Here is a 17,366-nt window from a genome sequence, read left to right as displayed (position 1 = left end):
TAACTGCTGTATGAACAAAAAGAACAATTATGGCCTCTCAGCCTCTTCTTTGGGGACTATCTCATTTCACAGATAATTCTTTTTTTTTTTTAAATAAAGAAAGATAAAATTCATATAATATAAAGTTAACTATTTTAACGTGAACACTTCCATGGCATTTAGTACACTTACTAATATGCTGAATAACAGCCACCTCTATCTAGTTCAAAACATTTCTACTACTCCAAAGTAAAACCCCCGGCCCATCATGCAGTTTCTCCTCGTTCTCTCATTCTCTAAGCCTCAGGCAACCGCCAACCTGCATTCTATCTATCTGGATCTGCTATTCTGGATATTTTATACAAATGCCATCATATAATGTATAATTTTTTGTGTCTGGCTTCCTTCACTCAGCATGTTTCGGAGGTTCATCCATGACAGATGATTCTCTTTCATAAAATATTCCTTAGCTTAATATAGATTTAAAAAATAAAATATACAATAAACATTAAAACACTTTTTACTAAAAAAATGCCTTTCTGCAATTTACAGCAGGTATACCATTCTAAAGGTATACTAATCTAAAGGAGGTTTCTATTCTACACAGCAATTCTTAAGTCAGATCAACCTTGCAAGAGAATTTTACCTATACTTTCTTATCACTATAGATTTAGGACAAAAGAAGAACTAATTTGAAGGCAGTATATTATTTGCTGTACTCACTGTAGTGGTAAACACTAAAGGCAGGTGGTAGGACTTAGATTTATTCAATAAGTAATCTGAAGGCTAAACAAAATTGAAGATCAAGTTCACAAGAACTTCAAATTTCTTTCATGCAAACCAAGAAGAAAAGTTACTCTCTGCTTAAGGTGACAGTACAAAGCCAAATCTCAAGATCTCTTGCCCCCCAAACCTGGCTATGATTAAAGAAATATGTATGAAGCACACTACCACCACCCAAATAAATATAAAATGGCTTAAATTAAATGGAGGAAAAGGCCAGTGAAAGAGTATTTCTAAGAAAGTGAGTGGCCTTGGGCAACTCTCCATTTATACTTCCCTAACTGGCTCTTTAGAAGACAATGGGGAAGGGGTTGGCAGTTGAGTGGGGAAAAAAAAAAATCCAAAAATTTCACCAGAACTCTCTCAACTCAGAAAGTAAGAACAAGTCATGTTGCGGGCAGCCTGAGGCAAAGAAATTTTTCTAAAAATAATCACCTTTCATCCAAAAAGAGAAAGGAAAAGCAACAGAATTCATCAGTTTTGAAGGCTCTTTGCCGAAGACAGGTAGGGAAGAGTAGAATTCCAATTATCCACATCTAATTATCTCTAATAATAAATAGAGACTTGACTAACATGCAGATAAAACAAACAACAAAAAAAATAAGCTCTTTCGAAGGAGTAAGAAACGGAAAATTAATATCAAAGACTGCTGTGAACTCTCAATGAAGTTTCCCAAAGTGGCTTCACACACCCCAAACCTTCTTCTGATTCAGGTAAACAGAAAGGTGTTTTTGAAAGGAGATGGTGAAGAGTTTCAGGAAAAAAACAGAAAATTCTGCACAGGCAAAGGCTCTAGGAGGTCACTGTGGGTTTGAAATCTGAAGCCTAAAGGGAATCTACCTCAAAGACTACCACAGCACATTGAATTAGGGAACAGAAGAGAGAAAGCCCATGTCTAGAAATTCCCTGGCAGTCCTGTAGTTAGGACTCAGTGCTTTCATTGCTGGGGCCTGGGTTCAAATACCTGGCCGAGGAACTAAGTTCTTTACATGGGGCATCCAAAAAAAAAAAAAAGAATACATGCCAAGAGAGAAAGCCAAACACTACTCCTTTCCATAAGCAATCCTCAAAGCAGAGCTCATGCGGGAAGAAATAGAAGTATTTTAAAAGGTGTGAATAAACTAAGACAGTTCTTGTTTGCACATTTTAGTATCAAAGGATGACTTGGAAATGGAACTGACAATGCTAAGCCCTAAAGAAATGAAAAAAACTAAAACAAACCAGGCATGATATCTTTGCATTTGGGTGGAACACAGAGTGAAATGTACTTCCTATGGACTTTGAGAGTCCCTTGGACTGCAAGGAGATCCAACTAGTCCATCCTAAAGGAAATCAGTCCTGATTATTCATTGGAAGGACTGATGTTGTAGCTGAACCTCCAATACTTTGGCCACCTGATGCAAAGAGCTGACTCACTGGAAAAGACACTGATGCTGGGAAAGACTGAAGGCAGGAGGAGAAGGGGATGACAGAGGAGATGGCTGGATGGCATCACCGACTCAATGGACATGAGTTTGAGTAAACTCTGGGAGTTGGTGATAGACAGGGAGGCCTGGCGTGCTGCAGTCCATGGGGCTGCAAAGAGTTGGACACAATTGAACGACTAAACTGAACTGATGGACTTTGAATGATACTGTTAAGTCATTGCTTGTAATAAATGTATCAATCTGGTGCATATATTGAGAGGGAGATTTTGTATGTGTAAGGACAGACGGTATGTGAGAACTCTGTACTTTCTGCTCAGTTTTGCTGTGAATCAAATTTTTATTATTTAAAAAATAATATTTACTTAGAAAATAATTTATTCTGGAAGAATCTTAATTTAAGGGAATAAAGATACAACTGTCAACATTTTGAGTTATAGAGAACTTGATAAATAAAAAAACCAATAAAATTAAAACCTCAAGGTTGAGATGAAAAGGAAGACTGCAGAGCTAATTAAGCAAACTGAACATTACTATAAAACTAATAAATGAATTATAAATAGTAAATACTGGGACATGGGTGAAAACTAAATTATCACCAAAAAAACAGTAACAGGGGACAAAAGAGGAAAGAGAACAAAGATTAAAACAATCACAAAGATAATAAATATATGGGACAAAGGGAATCCAATATAAGGGTAAGTGGTGCTAGATAGCATATTCAAAAGCAGAGACATTACTTTGCCAACAAAAGTCTGTCTAGTCAAGGCTATGGTTTTTCCAGTGGTCATGTATGGATGTGAAAGTTGGACTGTGAAGAAAGCTGAGCGCTGAAGAACTGATGCTTTTGAACTGTGGAGTTGGAGAAGACTCTTGAGAGTCCCTTGGACTGCAAGGAGATCCAACCAGTCCATCCTAAAGGAAATCAGTCCTGGGTATTCACTGGAAGGACTGATGCTGAAGCTGAAACTCCAATACTTTGGCTACCTCATGCCGAAGAGTTGACTCACTGGAAAAGACTCTGATGCTGGGAGGGATTGGGGGCAGGAGGAGAAGTGGACAACAGAGGATGAGATGGTTGGATGGCATCACCAACTCTATGGACATGAGTTAGAGTAAGCTCCGGGAGTTGGTGATGGACAGGGAGGCCTGGCGTGCTGCAATTCATGGGGTCGCAAAGAGTCATACACGACTGAGCAACTGAAGTGAACTGAAAATAGAGGATCATATTAATCATTTGTCAAATGTACAGACAAAGATTCCAATGAAATGATGACACTAACAACAAATTCCAGGACATAATTTGGTTAAGTTACTAAAATTCAAGGATAAAGACAGAATTTTTTAGCAACCTGCAGAAAAGGTAAAGGCAAGAAAAATAGGCTGGACTTATGGTGGCTCAGATGGTGAAGAATCTGCACAAAATGCAGGAGACCTAGGTTCAATCCCTGGATCAGGAAGATCCCCTGGAGAAGAGAATGGTTAACCACTTGAGGATTCTTGACTAGGGAATTCCATGGGCAGAGGAGCTAGGAGGGCTACAGTCCATGGGGTCACAGAGTTGGTGACCCCATGACTAAGTGATTAACATAAACTAGATTTAGCAATACTCAATGCTGAAAGATAATGGAGCAATACCAATAAAGGGAAGAGAAAAAATTGCGACCTAACAATACATTTTTCAATAAAGTAATGGTAATTGGCAAAGATTCTCAAACATGAAAGAAATTTTAAAAACTTAAAACACTTTTTGATAAAAACTACATGATGATAAAATGCAGTCAACCAAGAAATAAAAAGAGGAAACCCCAGTAAAGCCCTAGTGGCTGGCACCAAAGCATTTAAATAGAGACCATTAAATAATCAAAGGGAATATACTGACACATAAGGTAAATGTAGTTATTTTTAAACCTTTAAGATTTAAAAAAGCATTAAGTGTAAACTTTCCTGTTTTCTAAGTGGAATCAGCATTCACTGAGTAAAACAGATAAATCAAGAAACAGGTTTTGACACATTAAAATAAATGAATGAATGAAACAAATGAAAAAAAAAAGAAAATACTAACAAAAACCCAAGAGGATAGGAGGAGGAGGAGGAGGAGGAGGAGGAAGTGATTATTTTCTCAGCTTTTACAGATGAGAGGTTAACAGACATTATCTAAAATTGTTAAACAGATGCAATGAAAATACCATATAAAACTATAAGGTCAACAACTAATTGTCTAAATAATCAGAAGAGAAACATATTCACACATAAAAAAGAACAAGAAAAGGATAAGAATTATGGCAAAGGATAGAAAAATACCAGAAACATACCAGATAAATGCTAATAAAAATGAGTTTAGGAGGGTGCAGTATAGCTGAAATATATTAAGGGGATTTAGACATTAAGCTTCCAGCTTTTAGATAAGAAAGTCACAGATATATAAGCGCACATAGGGAATATCATCAACAATATTGTAGTAATTGGTTTTACTGCAATAATCATTTCATAATGTATTAAAATATGGAATTACTATGTTGTACACATGTATGGATGTGAGAGTTGGACTGTGAAGAAGGCTGAGTGCTGAAGAATTGATGCTTTTGAACTGTGGTGTTGGAGAAGACTCTTGAGAGTCTCTTGGACTGCAAGGAGATCCAACCAGTCCATTCTGAAGGAGATGAGCCCTGGGATTTCTTTGGAAGGAATGATGCTGAAGCTGAAACTCCAGTACTTTGGCCACCTCATGTGAAGAGTTGACTCACTGGAAAAGACTCTGATGCTGGGAGGGATTGGGGGCAGGAGGAGAAGGGGACGACAGAGGATGAGATGGCTGGATGGCATCACTGACTTGATGGACGTGAGTCTGAGTGAACTCCAGGAGTTGGTGATGGACAGGGAGGCCTGGCGTGCTGCGATTCATGGGCTTGCAAAGAGTCGGACACGACTGAGCGACTGAACTGAACTGAAAGGATATAACGTTGAGAGCTATTTAAATGTCAAAGTACTGACATTTTGGTGTGCTTTAAACTACCAAAATACTGGTATTTTATGTTATATGTACATGATTTCAAAGACTGGCCAGCAGCTTTCTTTGCCCTCCCTGATTCGTCCATCATCACTCTGCCATGGCCCATGTTCCCCCAGTTCCTTTGACCTGTGCATCCTCTCTTTCCACTCAGTTCTTAAAGCTCTGCACCCTCAAAGCAGAGAGGGTCCCTTGAAGTTTATGGCTCTCTCTGATGAAGAGAAAAAGCAAGGTGTAGGGTAAAGGGCCATCTGCAGTGAGACTTTCAGACTTCAAGAATAGCTGAGAAGTGGCCTGAGAGTCCAGTCTCAAAAGTACTGAAGCTTAGACATACTATAACAGAAAGAGTCTCAAGGACACCTGGATTGCACGGACTGAAGCTGAAAGAAGCAGGAAGTAAAATGATAATATAGAATGCTTGTATTTTTATATATTAAAAAAAGTTTAAGTTATATAATGCACATACATTTGTATATTAAAAATCTATCAATAATTCATTGAATTTTCATCACAAGTAAATACTGAAACACCCATTGGTTATTTTGCTCCAATACTGCACCTGCTATTACTGACTAATCAATCAGAGAATTAAAACAATAAAGATGCTATAATAGGCATTTTTAAAACTTTAAGGGCACAGAACTCTATTACATAAAAGTTTTGAGTATCTGGTTGAATGGGTCAATTTTTCTAGGAAAAGTTGCCAAAATTAACTCCAGGAGAAGGAAAAATTAAACAAAACAGTTACTCACAATAAAAGAAATCAAGAAAGCGCTACCCTCTTTATAAGGGACTGGGAACTGATAATGTCAAATGAATTTTACAAATGTTCAAAAAACAGTATTTTTGATGATCCTAAAAACTGTTTCAGAGTTTAAAGAACAAAAGTTCTTAATTAATTTTTATAGAGTTAGTGCAAATCTAATAAGAAGACAAAAATAAAACACAAAACTTTCTTTATTGTCACTGCAAAAGTGATGATATTCTATCAATTATCTATTAATTCAATACAGTACTACTTAAAAATAATTAAAAGAACCCTGGAGTTCAATAAACTGAACAAAATGGCAGTCAAGTTCTTTTGGAAAAAGAACATGAGAAAACCAAAACAAAACAAAACACACTTAAAACAAAACAAAACAAAACCAAAAACAAAACCCCCAAACAGTGCAAGATGGTCTTTATAATGAGCAGCAGAGAACGGAGAGGGGGAAACTCTGATGAAAAGGACATCAGAATTTTAAAACACACTATGAAGTTTTAAAAATTAAAAGAGATTAAGGACTTCTTTGGTGGTCTAGAGGTTAAGAATCCACTTTGCAATGCAGGGGACATTGGTCCAATCTCTGGTTAGGGAACTAAGATGCCACATGCTGCGGGAGAACTAAGCCCACGAACTGCAACTATCGAAGCTCAAGCACTCTGGAGCCTGTGCATCACCACTAGAGTCCATGTACCGCAAGGAAAGATCCCACAGGACACAAGGCAGATTCCATGTGCCATGACTAGACTTGATGCAACCAGTTAAAGAAATATGTAAAAAATAAATAGAAAAAAGAGTTTAATAGAGAAGATTGAGGAATGAAAGACTACTGTAGAAACAGGCCTGCAACAAAGGAACTTTGGTTTAACAAAGGGTTTCTCTTCCTCAGTGCTATCGATAACTAGTATCGACATCCAAAAATATCTCCAAACATTACCAAATGTCCCCTGGGGGCAAAACTGAAATGTGGTTGAGAACCACTGGTTTATGATAATGGTGATATTTCAAAATGGAGGTTGGGAGAATGAACATCACTACTAAATAAAATGCTAAATGGTATTGGAATAATTGATAATTGGTCTGTAAAGACATATTGCTGGATCTACCTCTAGTCCATTTATGATTTTCAAATTAACTTATAATTATACAAGTAATGTATGTATATTTTATCCTAGTAAAATCCAAACATTACAGATCTCTAACCTAAGCCCACTTCTCACTACTGAGAGACAACTCCTGTTGTAATACAGAATATATCCTTCCAGGAATAAGTAAGCAAACATCTGTAATAAACATAACTTGATTGGGGGAAAAAAGCTCTAGAAGAAGGCATGTGTGAATAATCTATAATCTAAAACATGAGAGAGTATTTTGTAGACAGAATACAAAGTTGTTAAGTCATAAAACACTAATGGATTAGAATTTGTAAAAATTTTAAACCTTTTATAAAACAGCAAAAATTATTAAGTTGAAAAGCAAATGAAAACTGGAAAAAATATTTTAATATAGGTAAGTGCTAATTTCTTATAGAAAGTAATTATAAATTATGTGAAATATGAATAACAGGAACTACCAGTTAAGAGAAAAATAATTATAAATGCCAATAATCACTTAAAATTTAAATAAAAAATGAGACTCCATTTTTTACCTAACATGTGTTAAGAAGTGTGATCTTACCCAAAGTTAGTGAGGATGTGAAGAAAATGCTAAGTTCAACAATTTTTGGTAATTTTAAATGATCCACCTTTCCTGGTTACAATCAAAACATGTTCTTTGACCTTGGAATTCTATAGCAATTGACCCTAGCCATCACATGTATATAATACTCATAAAAGCGTGACTACCATACAATGAAAATTTAATAGCAGAAGACTGCAAACAATGCAACTGTCCATCAAACGGATACCAGTTAAATAAAATATGGCATGTCCATACAAAGGAAACACCGAGTAGTCAATATCGTTCTCAAAGAGCTCCCAGAATTAAGATAACCCTGGCTAGTCAATTCTCCCTAACCCAACTCTAGAATCTGTAGGTTCAGTTATACTTTTGAATGAATCCTTCTGTATCTGAATTTTTGCTATTTAGGAACTCAAATATTTCAACATCAAAGAGATATCTGTACATAAATAAAACAATAGGAATATACACGACGTGCATATATGCATTTCTCCTCCCTGGAAAAAAATCACAACAAATTGTGCCATGATAACTGGCCTTTAAATGATGAGAAGGCTTTCACTTCTTATTTTGTGCCTTTCTGCATTATTTGAATTTCCTAATTTTATGCATTTTTTTGGATAATACATATTTTTAAATGTTAAAAATTACTTATACATTGTTAAAATATCAACAAAATCCTGCATAGGGAGATTAATGGCTCATTTAAAATTTTCTTTGTATCTTTATGTATGTACAACTAATAATTGCACCTATAAAAATAATAAACACTGTGTGAAGAGTAAAAAAAAAAAGAAGGAAAATTCAAAAAGAAAATCAAGTATAATTCTCAGCAAGTTAAACAGTCTGATAAGACCCTAGAATTTCTCATGAGAAAAAGAAAAAAACTCCATTTAGGAAATGGAAATAAAGTTGATAATTAGATGTAAGATGAGGCTATAAAAAACTGCAGAAGTATTTCTGAGACATTTATTTTTCACATACAGTTACATATTACTTACCCAGCTTGGAAAATCAGACCAAGTTGGAACTCGTTGACAGAGGTCCCGGAGAATACGTATGATAATCACACAGGACTGTAGACCATTAGCTCTAGCCTTGAGAGCAACACAAAAATCAACTGAATTAATCTTAGAAATATTAAAAATATCCCTTGATGAAAAAAAAGTTAAAATACCACTGTTCAATGGAAGCTCAGATAAAAATAAAACAAAAATAACCACACTTAAAATTGGATTCAATGAGCTGCCATTTACAGCAATATTTTATGCCAGGATTAGTATTTAAAAGCTGATATTTTAGGTCAAAGTAAACAGATTATACAAGAATAATTGTTCTTGATCCCCTGTGAACCTTGACCTGTGTTCATTTAAATCAGTAAACTTAAAAAAAAAAAGTCTGCCTACATTAGAAATTAAAGAAAAAGTAAAGAGCTAAAAAGTTTGTCTAGGGACTGAAAGATTAAGGAAATCTGTTTGGTTTCCTTTCTGTGCCTTTGCATAACTGCAAAGTCACTAAACCAAACAGCTGCTTCCTCACCTTTCATTCCCTACACTTATTAACTTAAGAGAAAGAGGGGAAAAAATCTTAAAACTATACACAAAGCTTTAAACACATATTCCATTATTTAAAGCAAAGTTAATCTGCAGCCTTATGGAATATAATATATATACACAAACATGTGATGTTCCTGAACAAGTCAGCTTCAAATATGGCCACTAAAAATAAAAATAAAAAAACCCAAACTACAAAACACCCCCCAAATCCTAGTTTATTGTCAAATTAATAGTAACTGCAATATGCAGATCTTCATACCCAGCTTTCTATGTTAACATATTTTCTGATATTTAATTTAAAATAGTATTGCTTGGGCAATCTTTTGAAATGTTTAAACACAGTTAAACATGTTGTACTGAACTACTCTCTCATAAGGCTACAAGAAAAAAGTAAAATGATGTTCCGAACCTGGAACCACTTAGCGTGGCGTAGAGCAGCCAGAGCGTCAAGGCATTTTTGCCTGTCCAAGACGTCCGGTGGGTCTTTCACCATACCCGAGGTTACATCTAAAATGGATTGAATTGGCAAAATGCAGTGAGGAATGGGTGTTTGACCAGGTGAGCAAGACACTTCCTTAAAGTAGCATCAGTGTCACACGAGCCATTTGAGGGTTTTGTCAGCACTTTAATGTAACCCAGGAAGTTATTTAACAAATTTACATAAATCTAATATGAAGATCAAGAATTCTTTAATTTAGAAATATAATAAGTAATTTCTACAAATATAAACCCTACCCCACCAAAAGAAAATCAAAAGGAAGGATTACTGGATACAGCGCACCAGCACAAAGACAACAAGAGGGAACACAAAAATCCACCTTAATAAATGAGAATGTACAGTAAACTATCCTTTTGTTCAGTATTTTAAATGGTCACAGGTTATTTTGGGACTAAAATGTCAAAGAACTAATGATAAATATGGGATGATCAATGCAGTAATAATCACAGAAAAAATAAGGAGTCAAAAACAGGCATTTCTAGGAGTTCAATGATTTCTCTTCCACAAGAGAACTTCAGTTGTAAAGGAATACGAAATGCCCTTTAAAATTCAGTTCCCATAAAGTATTCCAAAGAAAGAATAATTGGAGAGAAACAATGAGTGAAGTAGAGAAGGGCAACAGGAACTAGCATGGTTAAACAGAGTAAGTATAGAAATAGAACAGATACAGTAAGCAGAATGGTTTGATGATAAATATGCAGAATCTTAAGTTATAGAGTTTATAATAACTGATTTTAATCAATTATTATATTAAAATATAAATGAGTTATATAAAACTTAAGAAGAAAATCTGAACCTAAATCAGGGCAAAAAGTTAACTTTATATTAATAAAACTAGTTGGAGGGCCAGCTTACATTCATCTAAACATATAGGTAAAATGTATATAAAAGTTGCTAATCAAACTATTCATAACTAAACCAATCTAATTCACAATTCTTGGTGATATTTAAAAATTTTCTAAATATAGGAAAATAACATGCTAGGCAAGTAATTTATTGAATTTAGCAGCCTTCTAGATAGAAAGCACCCAAATTAAAGCACATTTAGTATAAGATTTAATAAATCCTTGAGGGTACCAAATGAATATGAGACAAACAATGAAATATATGATAAAAGAACACATGAAGGATAGTTTTAAGAGTACCACTGCAACTCTGGGCAAGTTATTTAATGGTATATTTTTATATGAACATTAAGAAATCTTAAGAGATACTTGTCCTTATTTTGAGTAGAAGATATATTAAAAAGCATATTTTTAAAGTGATAAAAAAATTATATCCCTTGTCTGGGCTTTTCTTTGCTTAGTTCTTACTCCTTAAATAATCAGATGGCATGGATTTTCAGAGAACATATTAGAAGGGAGATTTACAGATACTCAAAAAACACTGTGTGGCATTCTGAAAATGCCACTGAAAGAGGAACTTGGGCACTAAAAAGAGAGTAGCAAGTCAGAAATACTAGTAATTTTTAAAAAACCAATAAATAACCTCAAAATCTGCAAGATCAACTACTGAATCCAAAAATATAGTGAACATAGTTAAGAAATGGGCTATTCTGAAAGAAGGAAAAAGGACACCGGGAAGCAGAGCTAATTGAAGAACTAAAAAAAGAAACAACAACAAAAAACCACTCCCCAAAGCAAGGTTATAGAACAGGCTGAAGAACCCTTTCCATGTCCCTTATTTATTTATGTTATTTGCTAAAGCTAAAATGCAAATAGGTGATAATGTGCAATCTCTAAAGAAGTTTCTGAATTTTAATGTTAATTCATGTTTTAATTTCTTCCAATATAAGAAAAGTTATCTTTTTGCACACAAACATTTGTAACTTTGGAAATTTAAATTAATGATACAATTTCAAAGATGCCAAGACACCTATTGCAATTTAAAAACAAATTAAGAGCTATAAGTAGGAAATGTCTGTCAAATTTAGAGTGTGGATTTTTGCACCCATTCTATATTTCAAGTGGATTAACCCCTTAGATATATTGTACTAAAATCATACTTGCTTCCTAATACCCAGTTAACAAAACAAAAATTAATTAAAAAAAAAAAAAAAAGCAAATTCTTACCCTACGAGAGGTATTTTATGAATTTTAAGGGGTTAATCACCAGTTAGAAGACACGCTGTGTCCACACTATTTTATGATTAAAAGTTAATGGGAATATATTAATTTAAATTAAACATGGTTATGTAAAATATATAATCCACCCAACAATTTAAAAACTAGTGTGAACACTGCTCAATTTTAGAAGAGACAAAGACAAACAGAACAGCCACACAAAGGACAATAAATGCCAGACTCTGCATCCAATATCCCTCTTTAAATCAAATGGCAGGTGTGACACTGAGCTTTTGAAAACCTTGGTCAAAAATCCTTCCGATGTCTTGGCAGCAACCCCTGACAGGAATCAATTCCCTCTGCTAGAAGGCTTTGGACCGGGCCTGATAAGCTAAAGGTGGAAAAAAACACACACAATACTTGACTTGCTACAGAAGAGACGCTGTAGCAAGGGTTAGAACATTTGAACATTTTAAGCTTCACGTCAATTAAAGGTTTACTTAATATTTAACTGTCAAACACAATACTGTAAAATAGATCTGTCATGTGTTTAACAGTTATTTGGGAAATGTAATCATATCCTTTAAATAATTTTTGGTATTAAACAGGACCATTACGCATTTAACAGCCTACCACAACTATGTGCAAGTCACCAGTCTCACGGTTTACAAGTACTCTTCCGGCAAAGCCTTCCTTACCCTTGAACTAACTCCCCAAAGCAAGCTAGAGGCTTTAAATGATTTTAAGACACAGAGCATTCAGAGCTGCAGTGAGGGAGAATACATACCGTTTTTCTGCAGCAATCTTCATAATGAGGCTAAAGACATGGTTTACTGCAGTTATCTGCAGCAAGGAACACTATCAATGTTTCTACACTTTTTGCACATCCAACTTTTTCAGCTCAGTGTCTTGAAGAAAATCTTTCAATTTTGGACTGATCATTTCTTTCACCGTAATACTTATGAAATTCAGAACAATAATTCTATCTCAAGTCTGGGTCAGACAAAAGTATAATTTTGTTTCCTTTAGAAGGGATAGGTTATTAAAGATGACTACAAATATGATAATTATTAATTTCAGACTTCTGCAACAAAATGACTTGATACTGCACAAATTTAAATAAACCTAAATATAACGGGACAAAATGTGCTCTGAAATAAAGGTAAGTGGTTATATGAGTATAATTTCATACTAAATACAGTAACTTTTATCTATAACATAATCAAAGATTTCCTTTTCAAATTCTAAGAGTCGTATGCTGCATCCGAATTGACCAGATTGACTCAGGAACTGTTTTTCCAGCAATATCCACAGCCAGACCTTGAGTGGAAATTCATGCTAATATAAAAGAACCTTCACACAAAACCAACTTATTTTTAAGATAAAAGCTTATACAACATACAAGTCCTGATATGTGGTATATCTATATTATGTATGCAAAGTTAAACAAGTCTCTTAATAATAGCATTTTTAGTAAAAATGTTCTTTTCCTGGGTCGTGTAAAGCCCAGTGCCTTTAAAAAAAAAGAAAAACTGGTTTGCTGTAAGAAAACAAATTTAAAGGAATAGTAATTGAGAGTCTACTCATGCTATTTTAGACAAATTAATTTTAAGTATTCTTTTCTCCTCTGTATCACAAATATTAGTGTAGACTATATAACTCCATATTCAACCAATTAAGATGTACAAAAACAACATGAAAGGAAACAAAGTAAATTTTATCTGACCCATAAAACAACAGAACCAACATACCGCAGACACTGACCATGCTTTTTGGCTTAAAAGCTTTTGAAGCTTTGAAAATGTTATAGGACAGTCCCTAAAGCAACATTGCTGGCACCAGCAGGATTTCATAGTCTACAATTGTAAAGTAAGTTAAAAACCTCTAATTGTGCTGTAACTCATTAACTACGCCTACCATCATTTATTTTTCAAATCTCTGGTAGAAAAGCGGGGGTCAGATGCCCAAATCTAAGTGCATTAGGATGCTCTGCATTTATGAAAGCGCTCCAAACCAAAGAGCAACCTCAGAGAACCAGAAATATTTACCTCAGGACAAGCCAAATCCATGATTACATATATAACAATGTCTCTTAAACTGTTATGAGTATTCAACCAATTTTACTTATGAAGCTCCCTTGTCTTTTTTAAAGACAAGAACAAGGACTTAAGAGAAGTTAAATTTGTGGCCCTTTACTAGCAAGATTTAATTTTTCATAAGTCAACTATGTTTATGACTAAGAATAATTTAAACTTTTTCCAGAAATCTGAGGTTAGCAAGAAAAGAAAAAAAAATCAAGAAAATGAATAATACCATGGTGTTTTATATAAAAGTACATTACTAAAAAGACACTAATAAAAGATCTGGGAAATAATCTTAAGCAAAACTAGTTGCTATGTAAGTCAAATCTATCAGATTCATATGTAATGCCAGCATGTTGCCTTCTAGGGCTTAATGCCATCTTAAAGAGTAGGTAAATGGAAAAAAAAGAAGTTAATAAAAAGTAGAATGTTTAATGGCTTTCCAACCTCCTTCCCTCATGTTCTCTTCTCGAATAATTGGAGATGTCAGGGTGATAGTGACTTGCATTTTGGGTTCCACACATGAGTTCAAAATTATTGCCGCTTCAGAAACAGCACATTTTATGTCATACTTCTCAGGACTTATAACCTATATAATGAAGAGTACAAGAAATTAGCTGGCCCTCTTACATTATCAAAGCAGTTTCATTATGGCTCTTTCACTTTCTCACACTACTTTAACCATTTTGTAAGGACTAGATCATATACTATTTCCCTCCAAGCCTTGCAAAACATGCAGATTATAGTCTCTCGCTCCTTCTTCCTTTTAGAATTCTTTGTTGAACTAATATTTACCATTATTTGTATTATATGAGTTATCTGTATGTGTGTATGCACCTTTTAGATGATGAATTTTTGGATGAAAGAAAACAGTGCTATAGTTATTACCATACCTTCCTAAAATAGCATCCGGGTAGCTAGTATTGCAATATTTGCAGAATATGAATGAGACTAAAAAAGATACCTGAAACTAACAGGAGCCGTAATTCAACCATACCCAGTGCACCTTGTCTGTGAAATCAACAGATCTACATTTTAAATCAGGGAGCAGAAAGTCTGGCTCAACAGAAAAAAACCAACAATAGGATTCACTGCAATTTAGTATACATGTAATAAGCTTCAGTATGCATGAACAAAGGAAGACTCTAGAAATTACTCGGAGTGTTCCCAGTATAGAATCTCAATTCACTGAAGGACTGATGCTGAAGCTCCAATAGTTCGGCCACTTGATGTGACGATCCAACTCATTGGAAAAGACCTTGATGCTGGGGAAGACTGAGGGGAGGAGAAGGGGCGACAGAGGATGAGATGGTTGGAAGGCATCATATTCAATGGATATGAGTTGGAGCAAACTTCAGGAGATAGTGACAGGGAAGCGTGGTGTGCTGTAGTCCATGGGGTCGCAGAGTCGGACGTGACTTAGCGACTGAACAGCAACAACAATCTAGGTTCAAATCCCAGCTCTGCTACTTTACTAATGATGTGAAGCTGGGCAAATATTTAACTCCCCTATACCTGTTTTTATAAAATGGTAACAGTAAAATTTATCTAACCTGTAAGACTGTAGGAAGAATGAATGAATGAACTACACAAAAAATTGAAAACAGTGCCTGGCACACAGTATCATATAGACGTTAACTATGATAGTGATGATGATAATTCTCTCTCTCCTGCTTATCCACTGTACAAGTACAGATTGATCTGGAAACTGTATTTTGTTTTTGGGCTTCCCTGATGGCTCAGATGGTAAAGAATGTGCTGTAAAGCATTAGCTTAACTACTCATCGTTCAGTTAGAATATAACATTTTCTCCTTCGTAGTTTTACAAAACACAATTTAAGATTTTTTTTTTTTTGCAAATTACATACTTTTTTCAAAGTTCTCAAGCTTCTTTTCCTCCCTTTCACTGCCCTAGCAGCCTCAAGGAAAGGTAACAAGTAGACACATAATGACAATTCTCCTGGCTCCTATGCTTAAAAAGACTCATCCACAATTTTAAAAAATCTCACATCTGGAACAATGGTAATATAAAGCAAACAACAATAAGTGCCAGAGTCATCAGAGCTCAAGTTTAATAGCATGCTTCACTATCCATTTTGGTATCAGCTGGTCTGCTGTGGTCAGGTACTATTTATTCTAACATTACCGTAGAACACATGCTGCTGCTGCTGTTAAGTTGCTTCAGTCGTGTCTGACTCTGTACGACCCCATAGACGGCAGCCCACCAGGCTCCCCCATCCCTGGGATTTTCCAAGCAAGAACACTGGAGTGGGTTGCCATTTCCTTCTCCAATGCATGAAAGTGAAAAGTGAAAGTGAAGTCGCTCAGGCATGTCTGACTCTTCGCGACCCCATGGACTGCAGCCTACCAGGCTCCTCCGTCCATGGGATTTTCCAGGCAAGAGTACTGGAGTGGGGTGCCATTGCCTTCTCCACTACCAACGAAATGCCAATTCTTTAATTTCAAATACCTAAATAAGTTTTATACATCAAATTATTCAAGGAACCTTTGTTTTAAATTCCAGTCTGTGATTCTGACAAGATACTATAATAAAAATTTTTTTAATTCAAACTTAAAAACAAGTTTTGTTTTTGTAGGACCAAAAAGGGATATTCTATTAATTGAATTTGCCACAACTTCCTGTATAAAGACAGCAACAAGTCATTGTTACCATTATAACATGTACAAAATGGAAAGTAATCATAATAAAGCTGGGAAAATTCAAATCAGAAAGTCTCTATTTTAGTTACTATATTTTATTAAAAACATGTATTCAACTAAATAGGCAAGAAGTTCATGAATTCTAAAATTTTAAGCTTACTATACATACATGGGCTTTGTTTAAAAAAAAAAAAAAAATCAAAAAATGAAAATTTTCCCCGAACTGTCTTCTCTCTTATGATTCAAATCTTGAAAAAAGAATAGGAAGAGGACATGTGCTGCAGTTTTACATTTTAAAATAAATTAGCAAGATGGCTTCATGTTGAAGAGAAGCACTATAAAACCTAAAAAAACAAAGCAGAAAACTGTGCTACCAATTTGTACAATCAAGCAATTTGGAAAGTCAAGCCAAAACTTTAAAGGCTGGCTTAGGTTTAAGCTGAAGCACAGTTAGTCCTGCCAAAAACTTCTGAACTAGACAAGGGGTAAAAATGAACATTTCCATAATACTTACAGCAAGCTGCTTGGGTAGGTTTTCTGCAATACGGCTTAATAATGTCTTTGAAGGTTTCTCTGAGCACAGCAAAACAAGGTTGACATTTCTATCTCCTCGGAGAAGTAATCCTTTCGCCAATACTCCCACTCGCAAAACTCCTTTTAAAGCTCTGTGGTGAAATCAAGTTATATTATGACATTTCCCTTCTTAACCACAACCATGATAATCTCTCAACACACAGTAGTAAATGAAATAATTTTTACATCATTAAAATTTGCATCAATTACAGTATAAGAACATTTAATATTCTTAGAAATACCCTTTATTTAGATAAGAAATAAGAAAAAATTAATAAATCAAGAGATAAGTTC

General features: G+C 34.8%; 1 protein-coding gene across 4 annotated transcripts in view; it reads right to left on the bottom strand.

The window, feature by feature from the left end:
- Positions 1-17,366, bottom strand: part of ZFR (zinc finger RNA binding protein) — an 83,525-nt gene that overhangs the window by 10,464 nt on the left and 55,695 nt on the right. For 3 of the 4 annotated variants that reach the window (XM_061393791.1, XM_061393789.1, XM_061393792.1), the window contains 4 exons: positions 17,014-17,164; positions 14,286-14,427; positions 9,605-9,702; positions 8,641-8,736 (listed from right to left, as the gene is read on the bottom strand). In XM_061393791.1, coding sequence (XP_061249775.1) covers positions 8,641-8,736; positions 9,605-9,702; positions 14,286-14,427; positions 17,014-17,164 — 487 coding nt within the window. Of the gene's footprint in view, positions 1-8,640; positions 8,737-9,604; positions 9,703-14,285; positions 14,428-17,013; positions 17,165-17,366 lie in introns of those variants that run through there. The other variant, XM_061393793.1, reaches the window with a different exon arrangement.

The sequence above is a fragment of the Bos javanicus genome, chromosome 20 (genome assembly GCF_032452875.1).
Source record: "Bos javanicus breed banteng chromosome 20, ARS-OSU_banteng_1.0, whole genome shotgun sequence".
In the NCBI taxonomy this organism is placed as follows: domain Eukaryota; kingdom Metazoa; phylum Chordata; class Mammalia; order Artiodactyla; family Bovidae; genus Bos; species Bos javanicus.
Note: the sequence above shows the minus strand (reverse complement) of the source record. Positions and strands in the feature narration are given on the sequence as shown.